Below are 19,041 nucleotides of genomic sequence, written 5' to 3'. Positions count from 1 at the left end.
TTCTTTGCAAAAGTTTTGAAGTAGATGAGAACCGATCAACCGGACTTTGTAAGTTAACATCAGACATTTGAATTGTAAACTGTAGCCTAAAGGTAGCAAGTGGTGGCCAACGAAGGGGTGATGATGTGTGTTTGGGAAGGCTGTTTGAAGACCAGACACTCTTTTTAAACTTTATTTTACCAGGGAAGTCCTTATTTTTCCTCAGTGACATTTCTGGAAAACCTGCGCAAGTTTCACAGAACAGGCTGAAACCTTTAGCTTTTTATGCCAATTTCAAGTAAATTTTCAAACTGAATACGAGTCAGGAGTTTTTGGGATCTTTGGATAATTATAGTCAAGAGTGGAGAGCAGGGAAGAGTTATAGCTGTTGAATGTTCAGAACTCTTTTTCAACACTCAATTAACTCAAAATCTGTCTGGTGGTCAAGTGTTTGTTTGTTTTTTTCACCAACTGTAAAAGCTTTCGAGTTGATTTTGAGTGGGATTGGTATTGTGAAGCTTTTTCTGAGTTTCTGGCAAAAAAAAAAAGCTCTTTGTGTAAGTGAAAAAGTCTATGTAGAAATTGCAAAAACACAAGAAATCCATCAGAAAAATAGCAAAAATTCATGTGAGGACGAGTGAGCACTTTCTTTGGAAAATAAAAACACATCAAAAATACGCCTGGTGCATTGGTAAGGTACATCCAGTGCATCTTTCCAATATTGAAGGCTAAAACAACTCTCATGCATAAAAAAATGTCCCTTTCCATGTCTACCTTCCAGAAAAGATTCAGGAGTAATATTTAAACCTTTCCAAGGAATGGTTTAAATGTTTGTTCACAAATAAAAAATAGAAAGGTGGTCCATGGATATTAATTGTGCTTTTTTACTCTGATACTGATGGAAAACTATGCCTGTACATTTCTGCTGCTGAAGACATTTTCAAAAGAGTTGCAGCTGTATTTTTAATCTAATCAAAATTTGGCACTACAAAGTACTGACTCAGGACTACTAAATACAGATACATGCCAGACTTTTTAGATATGTATTTGTTAAAATCTGCTAACAATTATGGCAAATTTTTCTTTCACACTACATTGTGGGGCTTTGAGGTTATGACGTGACAAAACGTTAGAAGGTTCATGGGGTAGGAATACTTTTGTGAGGCACAGAGAATAGGCTCATTACCATAATAGTTTTTATTCTGGCCAGAGAAAATTAAGATCAACTGTATCCAAAATAACAGTCAGGAAACGAACAGGGTAGGCTTGAAATATTTATGAACAAAAGCATCCAAAATGAAGGCTGTGTGACAGCTCAGTGTTTACTGATGATGTGATAAAAATAAGAGACTTGCCCATATGAATTTTAAAACGTACCATAAATATACAGAGAATAGACTATCTTCTCACATCCAGGTAAATTTAAAAAGGCGGATTTGAAGAAGCTTCACAGAACAGATAGCCAGTGACCCAAAACATATTGCAAAAGCAAACCTGAAGATTTTAGTGGTAAAAAAAAGAGGAGTATCCTGCAGTGGCCAGGGTCAATCCCTTAATCTGAGACTCACTAAGGTGCATTTCACTTTCTGAAAGCTTTATTAAAGGCAGAAATACCTGTGGATGCACAAAAGCTGTAGCAAATACTTAAAAATATATAAAAAATAATGCTTTCCGATTTGGTTTCCATGTGGTGCACCAGCTAGAGACTCCAGGGCTCATCGGCATATCATGAGTTAACATTTAATATAATTGAATCAATTCTTAGAGCATTCTAGTAGACAAAAATGAATGTATTTTTGTTTAACACCTCAAAGTGATATAAAATGTGTCACTTTTCAAGAATTGCTTCACCGTACTGTAAATTTGTTTGAATTAAATGTGAATGTACTCTAGAAATAATAAAAATGTGTGAAAACATTTGCAGATGCTGATGATCTGTTGTCTCTGTATAACCTCCTACTAATACGCAACATGGTGGGGTAATGAACTGATAATGACTCCCAGAAACAACAGGACTGCAAAATTACTTCAGTTCCAATGTGAAGAAATGTTTGATTTAAGTGATAAAAATGGAGGAAATGTTAGGTAAAAGTCTGGCACCTTGACAGCTCAAATCCTAATTTTTCCTCCATTTATCCACCCGTCCTTACCTGCTCTTTTTCCCCTGATTCAGCTCCCTTTCATCCTGCCAAGCCATCAATCACCCATCCATTTATTTCCATTTTATTCTGCACTCAGTCTGTGGTGTAAACCTACCATTCCACTTCACCTGTCTTTTACCATCTCATTAACTTTCACATTCATCTCTCCTAATCATCTACCCATCCATCACTCCATATCTAAGCTGTGTCCTTGTACCTGGTATCTCGCGGCCGTTGCGCATCCAGCGCAGGGTAGTGGCCGGCTTGCTTCGCGGTGACACGCAGGTGAGCTCGGCCTCGCCGCCCTCCACAGCCTCCTGCTTCACCTCCACCGTTGGCGTTTCTGGAGGGACGGAAACAGATAGCGTCGCCACCTGGTGGTGCGTAGCATCCGTGTACAGCTGGCAGAAGTAGCCTCCCTCGTCGGACACGCTGACGTTGGTCAGGGTGATGCGCACCAGTCGTTGCGTGAAGAGCACCATCTGGAAACGGTCGTCCTTCAGAGCTAGAGTAAGGGGAAATAACAAGAGAAAACTTACTGTTGTTGAGGTTGACACAAAAAAGGGAGTGAGGATAGCGAGTGCACAAGAGTGGTAGTAGCAAACAGTTGGATGGTAAGAGTAAAAGTCATACAAAGCAGAAAATTGTTTTGTTATTTATGAATTGAAAAGTTTAATTTAAATAATTTTATAAAAATAATTTTTGTGCAAAACCTTTAGACCAGGGGTGGGCACTCCAGGTCCTCGAGGGCCGGTGTCCTGCAACTTTTAGATGCATCTCTACTTCAACACACCTGAGTCAAATAATGAGGTCGTTAGCAGGACTCTGGAGAACTTGACTGCACTTAGGAGGTGATTCAGCTGTTGGATTCAGGTGTGTTGGACCAGGGAGACATCTAAGAGTTGCAGGACACCGGCCCTCGAGGACCAGGATTGCCCACCCCTGCTTTAGACCATTCCTTTGTGTGTTAAGGAGCCAGACGTTGAAATATTTTAAAGTGGTGACAATCTGTAGTTATTTAATCTATCTAAATGTCTTTCAGAGTTTTTCTTTGTTCTTGGCTCATTTTCTGTCAAGTCCTTGTACCATTTGTGAAGTAGTTTTATTGTGTCTCACTCCAAAGTGAACAAACTCCTGTTAAAATGCCAGACTTCACTGATTACAAAAGTAGACATCGAAGTAAACATTTAAAAACCTTTTCCACATTTAGTTACATTTAACTGAAGACAAATCTAGTAAAATCTAGGTGAAAAACATTTGTGGGAGGAAATATTTTGTAAAAGTAAAACGGTGCATTAATGATACTGCACAGCTGTGCGCACACTTAGCATAATTTTTGAAGCAGCTTTTAATTCAGTTAGGGCAATAGTTTTTTGGAGTTCACACCTGTCATCATTTGACGTGAATCTGATTAACCTGAATAAAGTTATCTTATTCTAGTTTGATTTTACTGACATTTACTAATTAGAATCCTTTAGCTGAAACCATAATTTGGAGGCAGGTCACCAAAGGTTAAAATGACATCATCTCTGAAAAGTATCAGGCAGGAGTAGCATACTAAAATAAGTGTGCATTGTTATATACACACCATAGTCCAGCAAAAACACCAATTACAAACAAATTGAGAAACTATGGAACCAAGGAATATTACTAAAAGTTCAAATTTTTCAGTAACTGAGACAAGGCAGAAACTGGTAAGGAACACCAAAGGAGCTGGAGGGAATTCTGGGTCGGACCAATCATCTTCTACATGTGACTGCAGTATCCATAATGGATATCGACAAAATATTTTTTTTTCATCCAAAACTCCATTCAAAATCTCCTAAAACTTTGTGTGAGAATGAGTTGAGGTCTGATGAAACCAAACCTCACCTTTTGGTCACAATTACTAAAGTTTAGGTAAGTTTAACATAAAAACAACAAATCCCCAAAAGATCACAATACCCAAATAAAATATTGTGGTGGCACCATCATCCTCTGGGGTTACTTTTGCCTCACATGAAATTAGATTTACTGAAAAGGGAAGTGAAATTACTGAAAGTGTGGAATACAAGGCAGATTTGATACAAAACCTTCAGGTGTCTATACAGCTGAATATTACCAGACCTTTAACTACTTAGCATCATTGTGAGTCCTTGCACAAGACAAAGTCAACAAAACAATGGCTGCACCAGCTTAATATCGCTACCGTAATAGTGATATCAAGCTATCGCTAAAGGTCATTACGTTAATGACCTTTTTTTGACCTATAAATTAAAGATCATTGAAAAAAAGCCTAACATGGGGAAAAAAAGCTAGTTGCACTTCAGTGTGTACGGTGCAGCTTTAAATGAGCCTCATATCTGAATGACTGCAGTCTGGTGTTGCAAGTGATTTCAAAACATATTGTTTTGCTCTTGGTAAATCTTTTTTAGTGAACATCTCTGTAGATATAGATAACCTTTTACGTACACTGTCTGGTAAGTATTAACAAATTCCTAAGAGAAACAGAGGCATAATTCAGTGGCATGACATTTTCAGCTTTGAAATCAGTTATTACTTGGCCTCCAGACAGTTAGCTCTGTTTTCAGTGAACAGCCGGTTCTATCTCATAAAGCTAGGAGTCCGAATAGAGTTTCAACATCTAATTTGTGATGTCACTCTTAACAGCTCAGCACACGAAATAGAGGCTGTGAGCATCCCAGATGATTGCTGCCCTGGAATTGATAGCACTGCTAAATCTAAGGTTTCGTTTGAGGAAAAAAAAGAAGAAAGAAGAAAGTTCAGAGCAAGTTTGCAAAGCGAGTCTCCAGAGCTCCAGAGTCGCTTCAGTATGTGGATTGATACAACTCAGCCTATATGTTGGCTCCCTCATTTCCTGCTCATTTTCTCCTGAGTACTGATTGGACTGTCATGAGGTATAATGGAGGCGCTTTTTCTTGTTAGTTTGTTTTTTTCTAATTTAAGAGAAGATTGTTTTAAGATTTTAATTATTGTCGTTTTCCCTGCCTCATCTTAGTGCAATGCAAATAATGCTACATGTTCAATGAGACAAACCTATAGAATGGCCAGTTTTTGACAGGAGCTGAATACTCCAAGTCATAAATTGACATCAGCTTTCAAAACGCAACAATTGCAGTCCACCTTGAACCTCAAATCAGTGAGCTACAAAACATCACAGTGCATGAAGAAGAAAGATGGAGGAACATTAAAAGCTTGAAAGTGAAAAGGTGAGCTTGTAGCAGTTTTTCTTTTGAAAGGAAAGGAATCGAGTTAATGGGAGGAAAAATCCTGGTAATACCCAATAATTCAATAGCTGTCTGTGGATGACAGTAACTCTGTGACCACAGATTCACATAAATGCCTCTAAGGCTCAGTTTGTATTAAGCTGACCGTGAAACCACTCATTTTGCGTTTGGTTCTGTCCCTGTTTTGTTTCTTTTGTGTTTGGCTCAGCAAGATAAAAAACACCTCCCTTATGTAGCACCAGGCCACCTCACAGCACAATACACAATATCAGAGAGAGAGAGCTAGAGATATTTTTTGTGGATAAGTGTATCTTTGTTTGTTTTCTACAGGGAGTGAAGAGGAAAGAAAAGCAAATTGAAAGAGATAAACTAATATAAGTACATTCTGTAACAGGGCTAGCAAAACTTTATACGGTACAATACTGAATACAATAGCCAGGCTTGGAGGCATGAAGTTAGTCCACTCCTCCAGATCCTATGCCACAATAATCTCTCCACCTCATCCAAATCTTTTTTTCTCTCCCATGAATGGTGGTATGAGGATTGTTAGAGCTATTCCCCACAGACAGGTAAGTCTTTTTCCTCCTCTCTCCACAAAATGGCAACTAAATGTCAGACTGCTGTTCTAGTCCAAGTTCACCTTTATTGTCCTGTCTCATTTGCATGCTGATGAGGGCTGGCAAAAGGAGAAGAAATAGAGACATGGACCACTGAGGAGGAGAAAGGCTCCATTTGGTTAGTTGCCCTCTTTTGCTGAAGCTGACCGTCCCCACATTGTCATAAAACACAACTGCGACAGGTTGCTTGCTTGCACAACATGTCGCACAATTTTCTTCGCTAACTGCAGTGGCTTTATTTTGGGAGTTCATAGCTAATAGGAATGAATGGAGAAAGATCCTGGTTTATGATCTGGTTGGCAGATGGATAATAGCCACGAATGTATGGAAGTGAAAAGTCAACAAGATGTAATTTATGTTTTTGGAAACTGCTCCATAATAGGACTTTTTATTTGCTTCCATAAGTGTACTGCAAAAATATCTATACTAAACTTATCCTGCTTTTGTCAAGTTTTAGTCACAAACTTTAGTAATTTGCAGGGATTTTATGGGACAGACCACAAACTTGTAATGAAGTGTGAACCTGCAATAACCTCAAGCTAATGGATATCTACAGTACTTGTTCTGGGAAGGTCTGAAAGGTTTGTTAGAAAACATTAGTGAATTAACAGCATCAGGAGGAGCAAGGAACACAGAAAGGCATAACACTATGAAGAAGTTTGGGTTAGAAAAAAATATCCCAAGATTTGAATTTCTCACTGAGTGCCGTTTCATTCAGCACTGTGGGAAATGACACAACTGCAAACCTACTAAGACAAGACTGGCCAACTAACAGGAGGCCCATGCTAACTGTGGGGATGCTGCATATATTCACAGTTCTGGTAACACGGGAGACCAAAATGTTACTTTTTGATCTAGACTCAAAGCACTGTGTGGCGGAAAACTAACACTGAGAAAACAGCAATAAAAAACCCATCTTCATTTAATCCTCATTTGGTGATGCTTTATTTTACCAAGGAAAAAGAAAGTGTTCAGAGTTGATGGGGAGGTGGATCGAGCTAAACACAGGGCAAGCCTGTGAGAAAATCTGTTAAAGGTTACAAAAGATTTGAAACTGAGCCAAACGTTCACCTTTCAGCACGAGAATGCTAAACGTACAGCCAGAGTTAAAGCTTGGATCGAGGGATTTCTATATGTGTGGATGCCCCAGTCAAATCCAGACCCAAAAGCAACTAAAAACATATAATATCAATTGGAAACAACTGTTCACAAATGATTTCCATCCAATCTGACTGGGGTGGAGCTATTTTGCAAAGAAAAAAAGAAAAATCTGAGTCTATATATACTAAGCTGGTAGAAATATATCCCCAAAAGAGTTGAGCTACAGCGAGAAGTGATTCTACAAAGCATTGACGCTGTGAAAAGGCGCTGTGAAAAGAATCTAAAAAAGTACACTTTTTAGACTTATATAAGCCAAAAAAAGTTGTAAATCATGAATCCTTCTTCTTCTACTTCACAATTATCTGCTACTTTATGTAGGCCTATCAAATGAAATCCCATTGAAACAGACTGTAGTATGTGGTTGTACGAAAAAGTTCAATGGGTTTGGATACCTATTCAAAGCACTGTGGCAATATAAATGTTACATATTCTCTAAAAACTGCTTCGCCTCCTTAAGCAGTGTATTTTTCCCGTTTCCCTTTTTGCCTCATCCTCTGCCCCGATCCCCCTTTACTCCTCCTGTATATTCTCTCTCATTTTCTCTTTCATTCTCAGCTTTACACCACATCTTTCTCTTTCTCCGTGTTCTTATTAGTCTTCGCCATGCTTTCCTGAAGGGTGCAAGTCAACGTCTCATGTGAGAGCAGACAAGGCAGCTCAGCTTAAATACTTAATGGAAATTGCAGTTGTGCTGATCTGATAGAAAGAGAGTCAGGGCTGAAAGTTAGATTCTGTGCCCAAAAGCACCAACTTCAACTCTCCAATTTAGTCCACTTCTTGATTGAGGTGACAGACAAGTGAAGTGGAGAAAAAATCCACAGAGCGGAGTGCTGCATGTGTAAAAAATGAATGGCTGCAATTTTATCCTATTTCTAAATTTCCCCAGCTGAAAATAAAGAGCAACTTCTATATAGTCAAACTGTTTTTCTAGTGAATAGTCTTGATTGTTGAATCAAAACAAATTGCTGTTTGTAGGCTTTTGTGAATAGATGGTTAAAAATGTGTTTAAATATAAACTTTTCAAAACAATGTCATAACAAATGATTACAGAAAAACAAAGTATGACTCACTGCTGTTTGCTTTGTTAGCTGGCAACATCAACAAAAAATATGAAGCTAAATTCAACAAATAACTGGGCTTTGTGAATGATGCACAAAGCCCAGTTTTATTAATTTTCTTATGATTGAAAGTAAAATATCTAATACAGTTTAAGCACATTTTATCCTCAAGAAATCTCATGATGCAAAAGTATTGCAATCATTTTCCTTTTAACATGTTTTCATCAGATTAAAGATGAGTTTTAATTTAACCTCCAGACTTTAGGCTATTTATTAAGCTACTGTTTATTACCTTGAACTGATGCAAGCTTTTCTTTCGTTAACAAGACTCTACGGTTAGTGGCAAATACAGTGATTTGAAATTATGCTTTGTAAAAAAAAAAGAGGGAAGTTCAGGGCATCTTGAAATCAGGGGTGCCTCCAATGATTAGTTTTTGATATTGGGAGTCTGGGAAATTTTCAAGCTGACTAACTTTTCTAAATACTCACCAGCCACTTTGTTAGATACAACTTGCTTGAACAATGTTGGACCCACTTTTTGCATCCTGAACTGCTTTTATTCTTTATGGCATACATTTAGCGTGTGTTCGAAAAACATTCCTTTATTAATATGATAGCATTGCACAGTTGCAACAGATTTTTCAGCAAAATGTTAATGTTTCTAAAAATCACTTTAAGATGATTAGAAGGTTCACTGTCGTCATAAAGGGATGGGCATAATGGTGTGGCATTTAAACGATACTCAGCAGGTACTAAGGAGGCCAAAGGATGTCACAAAACTTGGATTTGTCTTTTAAGGTACTTCATTTTGTTATTTCTCTGTAACTTAGTAAGAGACATTTAATCAAACATTTGTAGGATTGCAAGCATATATTTAATCCTGTGCGTATTTAAAAAAACACCCAAATCTTATTTTTAAACTGTATCAAACCGCAAATAAATCACCAGAAGCCAAAAAATTAATAGCTGAATAATTGATGAGTATAAACGCGTAACTAGCTCTGCATATATTATTGTTTAATTTAATTAAAAGTTATTTCTTATGCAAAAATCAAGCAAAATTAAATTAGTAAAAGTTAAGAATGAAGATGCATTGAGTCAGATTTCTGCTTTAAGAAAAACAGAAATTTTCTTCACCTGTTCTGTGTTTTTAAATTAATCTCACAACTCCTGTTAAAAATCTTTTTTATTTTGACTCAAATTCCACTGGGGAAGTCTGATGTTGCATTAAATTCATAAACTATTAACTGTTGAAAGCATTGATTTAGCTCTGTAGGAGTCTCTTACATTTAATCTTGTTTTAAAGCTACTTAGCTGAGTTTAATATTACATAATGCTCTAAAAAGATTATGCAAACAGATCCAAACTCTGCATAAAAAAAACTCCATGTAGAACTCTGTCCGTCTGAAAACCTTGTCCTCTCTTCTACATCATTTTTTATTCACTGCACCTGCATTATGTTTTTCTTGGGTTTGCCTGTCTCCAATTTTCAGATGAGGATTTCTAGTCTCTACAGAAAGACAGGAAGCTTGCAGTCTCACGCATGCAAATACCGTAAATGGCAAGAAAAAGGCACAACTTAAAATTGATTACCCAAGAATATAAAGCTTGTAAAGTTTTTGGGAAAAAGGGAAATCTCACACTTATCTTAACTGTGGATAAGACTTAATGTGGATAAGACTGACCTATGTTGTGCTTCTGGTCCTCTCGCACTATCTTGTGGTACCCTTGCTTGTAATGCTATCTTATCAGATACTGAGCTATGACACAAGTAACCCTTCAACCCCTTACTTGAAAAAGGGATTGGAAAAAAATCAGGCAATTTAGTTGCACACAAGCAACTTAGTGTTTGCCTGTGTGCAATTTTCTGCTTTAATCAAGCTAAATGTAATTTGCTTTTCAGTTAAGACCAGAGCAAACTTTTAAGTTTTTGGAGGAAGTCTTTTTTTCCCCCGCTTTCCCTGAATCAAGCATAGAAATGTACCACCTGTCACACAATGAAACAAGCAGAATAATCCTTTAACAAATCATAATCCATAAAATGTTTTAGTGGGAAAAGCAAGATATGAGAAGAGAATAAGAACCACATTTGTGAAACAATGAAATCTTACACAAATGTGGTTATTATTCTTTTCTCAAACAGGAGTTTTGAGCTGCAAGGTAAGCAGGTGCTTTTTCAAAGGAAGTTTGTTGTTTCCAGTTGGCTGCTCAGCCAATCTGTTTGATTATTTCTGCACTGAAATTCAGCAATGTTTGGTTTTGTTATTGTTTTAGGAAGGAGAAAAAACATGTCTAAAATTAAGGTAGTGTTAAAAAATGACCTTGTGCACAAATCTCTTCTACTTTTTGCTCGGTAAGAAGACACAGAATATTTCAGTGGCTTTTCAGTGGAAAATTTTATATTTTTACACAGTCAACTTTCTATCTTTAAATAACAATGTTATCCTAATTTGCAGCTAATAATCTTTGTTTAGTGGGTTATTTGGGCTCACTTTAATAGACATTCAGTAGGCCTCAAAAGTACCACCGGAGCAAACTTCAGTTAAAATTGTAGTTTGCTGACAGGTTACAAAAAAATCTAAATGATCCGATTGTAACAATACTCCCATATATTTTCCAGATCTCTATATAAAAAGTTAAGGCTCAAGTCTGGATGTTTGGTTTTTATTTTTATCTTCCAGCCTGGCAAAAAGTCTTAAAAAAGCACTGTGGCAGAATATACCAACAATGAAACATGGCAATGGCAGCATCATGGTTAGGGTTACTGATCTTCAGATCAAATAAAAGTTTCTAACAAAGTTGGGATTATAACATCTAAATGCCAGTGAGTTTCAATGTGAACATTCAGTTTCCTGCTAGGAAAAGATGAAAAACTGAAGATGAAAAGGATGAAGATTGCAGAACTAAATCCAACAGAACATGTGTGCAGTTTGGATTCTACAGAATACAACTCAAAATGTTAATATTTTAAAATAGTTTATCATGGTTTCATTGTTTTACATCACAGACTCCTTTTATTTTAACTGTGCTGTGCACACCTTAGAGATAAATTGTTTTTAGCCAATTCTAAAAATGTACCTTGTTGTTGGAACATGTCATGTTTCCTCATTTGCAATAATTTGTCTAAACTCTTGTTTGTTGCAGGTAATTTCTGAAAGGTCTAGTTCTGACTGCTCTAACACAGCTGCAAGAAAACCATTGAAATTTAAGCTGATGTACGCTATAAACTAGACAACATTAGAGTTTAGATGTGTAGTAACACACACCCACAGGAACAGAACACCCCTAGATAAATCATACAAGCAGATACAGATAAATTAACCATGGAAATTAATTAACTTCATACAAAATGTATTGATTAGATTTGGAAATCTAGTTATTATATCAAGGATAAAGATTGTTTTGGTATAAAGTTTATATAAATTGCCTTGTTGCATGTGCAGGTCTGAATGTGCATGTACTCTCCATCTCCAACCGCAATTCTTTACATTCACTTCTTCAGGATGCCTTTTTGTAATTGCTGCTGATTCCAGGGGTCCTAATGAAAACCTCTACCCAGCTAATTATGGACTTCACAAAATTCTAATTAAATCCAATATGACTTGAAGAGCATCCAGTACCTGACAGGATCTTTAACGTACAGCAATCTGCTGAAAAATGCCTGCCTGCCAGTTATATTTGTAATATTTCCCTTGCTTGCGGTTCAGCCACACAAAGTGGATAATGATTAATTTCCTTTTCAAGACTCATGCATTGAACTGGTTGAAGTTATTAAACTACATGATGACCAGTTAAGACTAGCTGATACACCAGTTGAAACAGGCTGAGATTTCTGTATCACAAACTCACTGGGTGAACTCTTTAAAGTTTAATTCAGGTTTCAAAAATAAACTATTATGAACATTTGCGTATGTGACACAGCGCCATTAAAAGGTTTTCACACCCATGTAGCGTTTTCAACTTATAACCAAAAATGTATGTGAAATAACACAATCTAATGCATATCTAGGTTAGGTTATAAACTAATATCAAAACAGCATCCTACCCATAATTCGAAAATGGAAAAATTATGCAACAATGGCAAACCAACCAAAACATGGCTGTTCAACTAAACTGAAGGACTGGGTAAGGAGACCATTAATCAGAGAAACAGTCAGTAGGCCCTTAGTAACACTAGATGAGCTGCACAGATCCACAGCTCAAGTGGAAACATCTGTTGAAGAATACTACTAAGTTTTACACTCCACAAATCTGCTTTTATAGTAGAGAATGTGTGAAAGAAAACTTGTGGGATGATGCAACAGACTTGACATTGAGGTTCATGTTCACATTGTAGCAGGAGAACACATTGATTGAGGAGGGCTTAATACATATCCAGTTTCTTTGTTATAAATTTTAAAAGCAATGAATCTCATCTTATCCACCTCATAGTTATGAGCTATTTTCTATTTAGTCTGTTGCACAAAATCCTGAGAAACTACATTCAAGTTTGTGTTTGTAGTGAGACAAACTTAAGAAACCCCAGCGGTGTGAATATGTCTGCGAGGCTATCACAGTGTTAAATGATTGGTAACACTGTGTTAGCTTCTGGGGAGGTGCATAAGGTGCAGAGAAGAAATCAAATATTCAAATGTTTGGCTTGGAGGAAAAAAAAATTAAAGATTTACTTGTGGAGATCCAGGTCAATAGACATAAGGTTGATAAATATAACTGAACTTCAGAAGAATTGACTGGTGGTAGAGCCAAGAGTCAAAGGAAAAATACTTTTGATTTTCCACTTCTGTCTGATTTCAAGGTAACGTTTAGTGGAGATACAGATGGGTATAAAGCAACATCTTTTTTATTATGTTTTTTAAGTGATTGTAAGTTTAGAATATCCAAATATTTGCCCTCAAGCTGAACAATTGCCTTTCAAATTGCAAGAGATGTCACACAGATTATGAGGTACATAAATATACCCCGTTATGCCTCAAAACACAACGGGTTTTTCTGCTTCATTTAAGCAGCCACACACAAATTTCAAAGGCAACGCTTAGAATCCTTGATCACTGTTCTTTGGCTCGAAGGTTTCCCAGTAGCACTTACACAGACTCTGGTGAAGGTAGCAACTTGCCCTTGCATTTAATTAGCAAGTAAAAACATCTAATGTTTGCCCACCCCCAGGATGTAAATTAAATGTGCCTTGATTATAATATTGGTTACAATGATAATTTGCCATGAAGTTGCTTTTTTTTTAAAAAATAACTTTGCAAGGTTGCGCTCTAATGAGGACCGTAATAAGCTCTGATCTCATCAATGGGGTTAACTCTGGATTATGTAGAAAGCTTCAAATTATGCTTTTAAAACCATCACACTGCTATGAGTTTAGAATAAACTTCAAATAACTTGGTGATTATCTGAATCTTTTATGTGAGATACTTTTCAAGCAAAAATTAAAATTATCAGGAAGAACAATACAAAATGTGATGGCTTGGTGTGTTTATGCCAGAGCCTCCATCAAAGACTTCCTCCAAATGTCAGAAATGGCAAAAGCATTCACGCAGATGGATTTGAGGCCACAAACCTCTTGTGCCGTTGAAGAAGAGAGTCTGCCGGCGGGGATTCTGGATGACCACAATTGAGCCATCGTAGTTCTGCAGGCGGCAGGAGATCTGGGCAGTGCCTCCCTCCAAGACTGTCACATTCTCTGCTTGCACTGCTTGGCAACGGGCTGCGGGAGAGAAAGATTGATGTTCATAAAGTGATGCAAGGACTGCATGATGGAGAGCAAAGACACAGAGAGAGGAGAGCGTAGGGAACAGATGCAAAGGAGCAAAAAAAGATAAATTCACAACTCTCTTGAGATAGAATCTTTCAAAATAAGGTACTTAACGCATTGCTCATTTATGTCCCATTTATCATAAAGATACAACGATAACAACAGCAAAAAAAAACAAAACAAAAAGAGAAGGAAAATAGACAACAGGGAGATTGAAAGACAGAAAGATGACACAGAAAAGTTCCACATGTTAAATAAGGTTTTTTATGAGCGAAAGCACTATAATTATAATAAGAGGGATAATAACCATCACCATTAATCCCTTACCAACTATTCACATACCAACAACTATTTTGCCTCTGACTATTCTAACAGATTTAATAAATTCAAGGGTGAAAATATTCAGTGGTAGCTGCATTTATTGGCACCACTGGCGAAAGTGTGTATTAAAATCATCTTCTACTGCAGCTGCATAATTTCACACCGAGAAATTTAGAAAAGTTTAACCTTTTTTAAGTAGGAAAAAGGATTCAGTGTTAAGATGCATCTGTTTTGAAGGAAATCACTGGTGCCACAGTTGTTCCTCCTGCTGGAAAGTCATCTCCTTTAACACTTCACAAGGTTGGACCATATGGTGAGTGAAGCGTTTGACCGTCCCTCTTTGCATATGTCCATGAAAGAATGTTGATTTTGTGCCAAATGAAGAATTTCCATTTTGATTTGTGTTTGGAACATTATTCTGCTGCTAGATCCAGTGACGACCCATTTCCTGTTTACTGGTGCAATCCACCATATTCAACTGTGAGCTTAATGTGATTTTTTACATTTTCATCCTTCGTCTTACTTTAATAGTATTACTTTGTATTACTTTATTCCCCCCTGAAGAGTTAGATGTAACTTGTTGACAGCAAAGTCCCATTTGATCAAAGGTGTCAGTTCCAGTTAAACTCCAAGAAGAATTCATCAAGCTCAACATATTTACTTTTGTGATGTTAAAACAGAACAAGATTTTGATTTGCTTTGTAAAGTACCTATCGCATCCCAGATCAGCTATGGGTGATTTCACACATATCCAGACCCATTCAATAAGTCTGAATATTAATAAATACACTATTCCTTGAGCTCCACAGATTTACTTTTATGACAGTAGGACAGAAAATATATTTTTTTCAGCATTAATTCAGGATTACTGGTTGGCATGTAGATAGCATGTCAAGGTTCTTATGATCAGGATGTGATGCTTTGTGGCAGTGAGCTTGAGGATAGTTTTAATCCTCAAGCTCAAGCTTTTAAATACATTTATTTTATTTAAAAATAAATATGGTTTCTCATCCAGTCTAAAAGATACTCAAATTCAAAGTTTGGACATTTTTTGATGTGATGTTTGGTGTTGTTTGCACTCAGAAACATGATCACCAAGGCTCTAACTTCTTCTTGACTTTTTTAGTGAACTGGTTGTTGACATGGGTTATAATTTTACTAAGTCAGGTTGCTAACATGACACACAACCCTCCTGCTTCTACTTCCATGCTTGGGAAAGGCATTGGCGCACATGAACTGCGCCAAGTGTGATTGACTGGACCCATTTGAGCTCTGGAACCAACTGTGTCTAATTTAATATTGCAGTCTCATTGCACGAGTCTGAAGTGGAGAGCACTGATGCACCATTACACATTCATAATGCAATTCATCATCCAGGTGCATGCTAAACCCAACTGATTACATCCCATTATTCAAATCTAATGGTTCCTTATTAGAGTGGCAGGATGATGCACCAGCCTTGGCACTTGCGAACGGCTAACTCAGACATTCAGAGACCTTTTCTAACACCAGCTCCTCATAACTGCTCACCTGCAAATGAGAACAGAGATGGAATTCACACAGTGCAAAATTAGCACTCGCCGATACTTCCATGAACAATCTGTTAATTAAAACTGATTGCTAGCCAACATCTTTAAACAATGGAAGGTGATAAAACAGCAGGGGGTATCTTTGATGTTTCTCAAAGCACCAAAAGTCAGTTACAAAGACATTGGCTATTCTTTGCACGGCCCATGTTTGCTGACAAAACTTAGCCGAGTGTCCCCCTCCTGCTGAGCTGAATGGGATAGTGTGGGCCATTGTCTGAATATGAATTATTTGACGAGCAATTAGTCACATGGTTTGGAGCCAAAGGTTACCTTCAGAAGAGGAGCAGCTCACTGGTTCTCTCCAACTCCTAATTTGCATCCCTATTTGCATTCCCTCCTTCCCCTGCAAAGTGTTGGCCGCGGGGAAGATTTAGGTAAAGAACAACATCAATATTGAACGGCAGTGATGAAACAGGCAATGAGAAGTGCAGAAAAAGGCGACGAGACTGTTGGCACATATACATATCACTGTGGAGTGCAGCAGTGTCTTTGAGCTCTGTAAAACACCTTTAGAAAGCAGGAAATGTTGGGAGACAAAACAGATGGTGGCTGCCACGACAGGAGGTGCTGACTTGACTGCTTTGGGACAAAATAAATGTCTGTATCTGCAACCCAGGTGTTTGTATGTGTGTTCATGTACAATAGGTGGGCATGAGCAAAATGGAGAGGGTGGCATATTGCAATTAAGCTACTTTGACATCATTTAATCTTCCCAACTTAATCCAAATCCAATTCTCTTCTTGATTTTAATCTCTTTTAATTAAATACTTAAAGCTTACATATTCATCATGTTGGAGGGGCGAAACACTGAGTCATGCCAGATACACTGAACAGAAAAAAATAAAACCAAGTGGGAATAAAGACAAAGGAGACTCTAATTCTCTGTGGAACTGAGAAAAAAAAAAGGACAATTACCACTAATTGAAGTCATTATTGCTCCCATTCTCTGCATCAATATTGTGATTCATATCAAGGGCCATCAGGGCCTGCCACCGCCATCCCAATTATTTTTCTAATGGAAGCTATTACTCAACACCATAGCAACTGGGCAGGGCTATGCGGCCATTGTTTTAAACAATGCTAATTGTAATATAGTACTGCTATGCATCCCAACAAAAAGTCAAAAGCAGAGAGTGTCTGCCTGTGGGTTGAGTGACCGATCAGAAGCTGAAGTGAAAAAAGGATTTCATATGGGAGAGGAAGAGAGAAAAGAAGTGGTTAAAGGTTTGCGTGTGAAATGATGCCAGAAAAACTAATTAGATGTCCATTTGTACTTTGCTCCCGTTTCTCTTGACAGCTGTCTCCCCTTCAAAGGAAATTAGCTGCAGTGGCATAGCAGCACAGCTCAAAGAAAAGTCACAAAGGAAACTAAAATATTAACAAGCATTTACGGCTGTTTCAATTGGGTTGACTGATTTCCGCGGCTGCCTGCTGAGAGATGCCACCCAGAAACACCTGCTGGCTGGCGGTGGATGGAGATGATGCAGGCTCTAACCACAAAATTCTAGCGGGGAGTTAGGAAGTGAGGGTTTGGATATAATAAAGCAGCTGGGGAGGGCTGGACGAAATATACGAGAGATGACGCATTCCTCCACTTCTGCTCATAACGCAGCTGGGTACGGCACTTTAGTTTGACTGTAGGTTTTATAGGATCTCATTCATATGAAGGCCGTGAGCCTGCGCCTCTGATCTGCAGAGCAGCGCACAATCTGGGGAGAAATTGTGAGGCAGGGGCAGGGGGGATGTGGGTGGATGGGCGAATCAACCCCCGTGACAGAGGTATTAATCTCAGCCCCATTAAAATGTGTGCCCATAATAAAATACTCTGCAAGCCCAGCCTCATATTAAAGGAGAATGCCTCAAACAATCAATGTTGTGGTACTGCACTGATGGCTATGATCAACTGATAAAATACTATGAACTTTTTCACCTTTTGTCATGTAATAACTACAAACTTCAAGGTATTTTAGTAGGATTTTCTGTGACAGATCAACAGCACGTGATGGAAGGTGTTCTGTTCATGCCTACATGCATAATGCTAGGTGGAACGAAAAAAAATACTGCACAAAATCATAAAGAAAAAAAATTGTTATGGTTAAGCATGATAGTAATTGCTTAATGCTTAAGGAATTTTTTTTTTATCAAGGAAGACAGATGGAGTCACTTACAGGGCAACACAATGGCTCACCAAAGTTTTCAAATTTCATTTGTAGAAGAAATGGAAAACTATTCATTTCTTATGTACTGTTTATGGACTACTTTGTTTTGTCTATCACATGAAACCCCAGTAAAATATATTGCACTCCTTTGCTTTAAAGTGACAAGATGTGAAAAGGTTCACTGCTAAATCAAGTGGGGCAACACAAAGAGGCAATTCTCTTTCCAACCAAGCGAGGGCAATATTTTACAGTAATTAGTCTTCTGCCCCACAACCACACGCCTGGGTGAATAGGAACCTTTATTTATAAGGTTAACAGACATATGAGAGAGGTCACCATTTTGAAATGCATAAACAAATAAATGAATAATAGCTCACAATTTTATACGACAGGGCAGTTCAGGGTCCCAGCCTAATGGTCCTGCAAGAGGCTGACTTATAAGCAAAGAAAGAGAGGGAGAGGATGGAAGAGGATTGAAACAGAGAGGGGATGGGCGGCTGTAAGGGGCTTTATCGAGTTAAAGGAGGGGGGCACATGGAAGGCAGCCAGGTGGACTGCTGGCTCACCCCTACTCACAGTAAATTCCAGAAACTATCTCCCTGATTCAGAGTTAGCAGGCTGAGTTACCACATTGGTGTGCACCTATTGCTCCCTGTCCATGGCTGTAAGGGCGGAGCGAGGTGAAGACTGAACAGAACAGACAAGCAGGATAGGAGATGAACTGTCTCCATTTGCCCCAAACAAGCTCCCCTGTATCCTTGAATCAGCTGGAGTCGCTGTCACCCCATTCATTATCTGTCATTATCTTTCAATTGGAGGCGGGCCAGGAGCCTGTGTTTTCTTTGCATGCCGGCCACGGATTTACAAGGAAATCGATGCAGAGGGGGGACGACTACAGTGCCTAACCCCTTATGTTGTTGCTGCTTTAATTAAAACAATAACAACAGCTCATGGATTCCACTCATATGGGGTCCGCTGGCAACCATTCCATCTCTTCCCATCTGGATGTACATTTTTTTCTCCTCTATCCC

The 19,041-nt window shown here is 38.1% G+C and overlaps 1 protein-coding gene across 5 annotated transcripts in view; it reads right to left on the bottom strand.

Moving 5' to 3' along the window:
- The window catches only part of cadm4 (cell adhesion molecule 4), a 222,230-nt gene that overhangs the window by 36,369 nt on the left and 166,820 nt on the right, over positions 1 to 19,041 (bottom strand). For all 5 annotated transcript variants that reach the window (XM_023330937.1, XM_023330938.1, XM_023330935.1 and 2 more), the window contains exons 2-3: positions 13,747 to 13,893; positions 2,338 to 2,625 (exon numbers count right to left, since the gene is read on the bottom strand). In XM_023330937.1, the coding sequence (XP_023186705.1) occupies positions 2,338 to 2,625; positions 13,747 to 13,893 (435 nt within the window). The remainder of the gene's footprint in view (positions 1 to 2,337; positions 2,626 to 13,746; positions 13,894 to 19,041) is intronic.

This window comes from Xiphophorus maculatus, chromosome 3, assembly GCF_002775205.1.
Source record: "Xiphophorus maculatus strain JP 163 A chromosome 3, X_maculatus-5.0-male, whole genome shotgun sequence".
Taxonomy (NCBI): domain Eukaryota; kingdom Metazoa; phylum Chordata; class Actinopteri; order Cyprinodontiformes; family Poeciliidae; genus Xiphophorus; species Xiphophorus maculatus.
The sequence above is the reverse complement of the archived record's forward strand: the minus strand, read 5'-3'. Positions and strand labels throughout refer to the sequence as shown.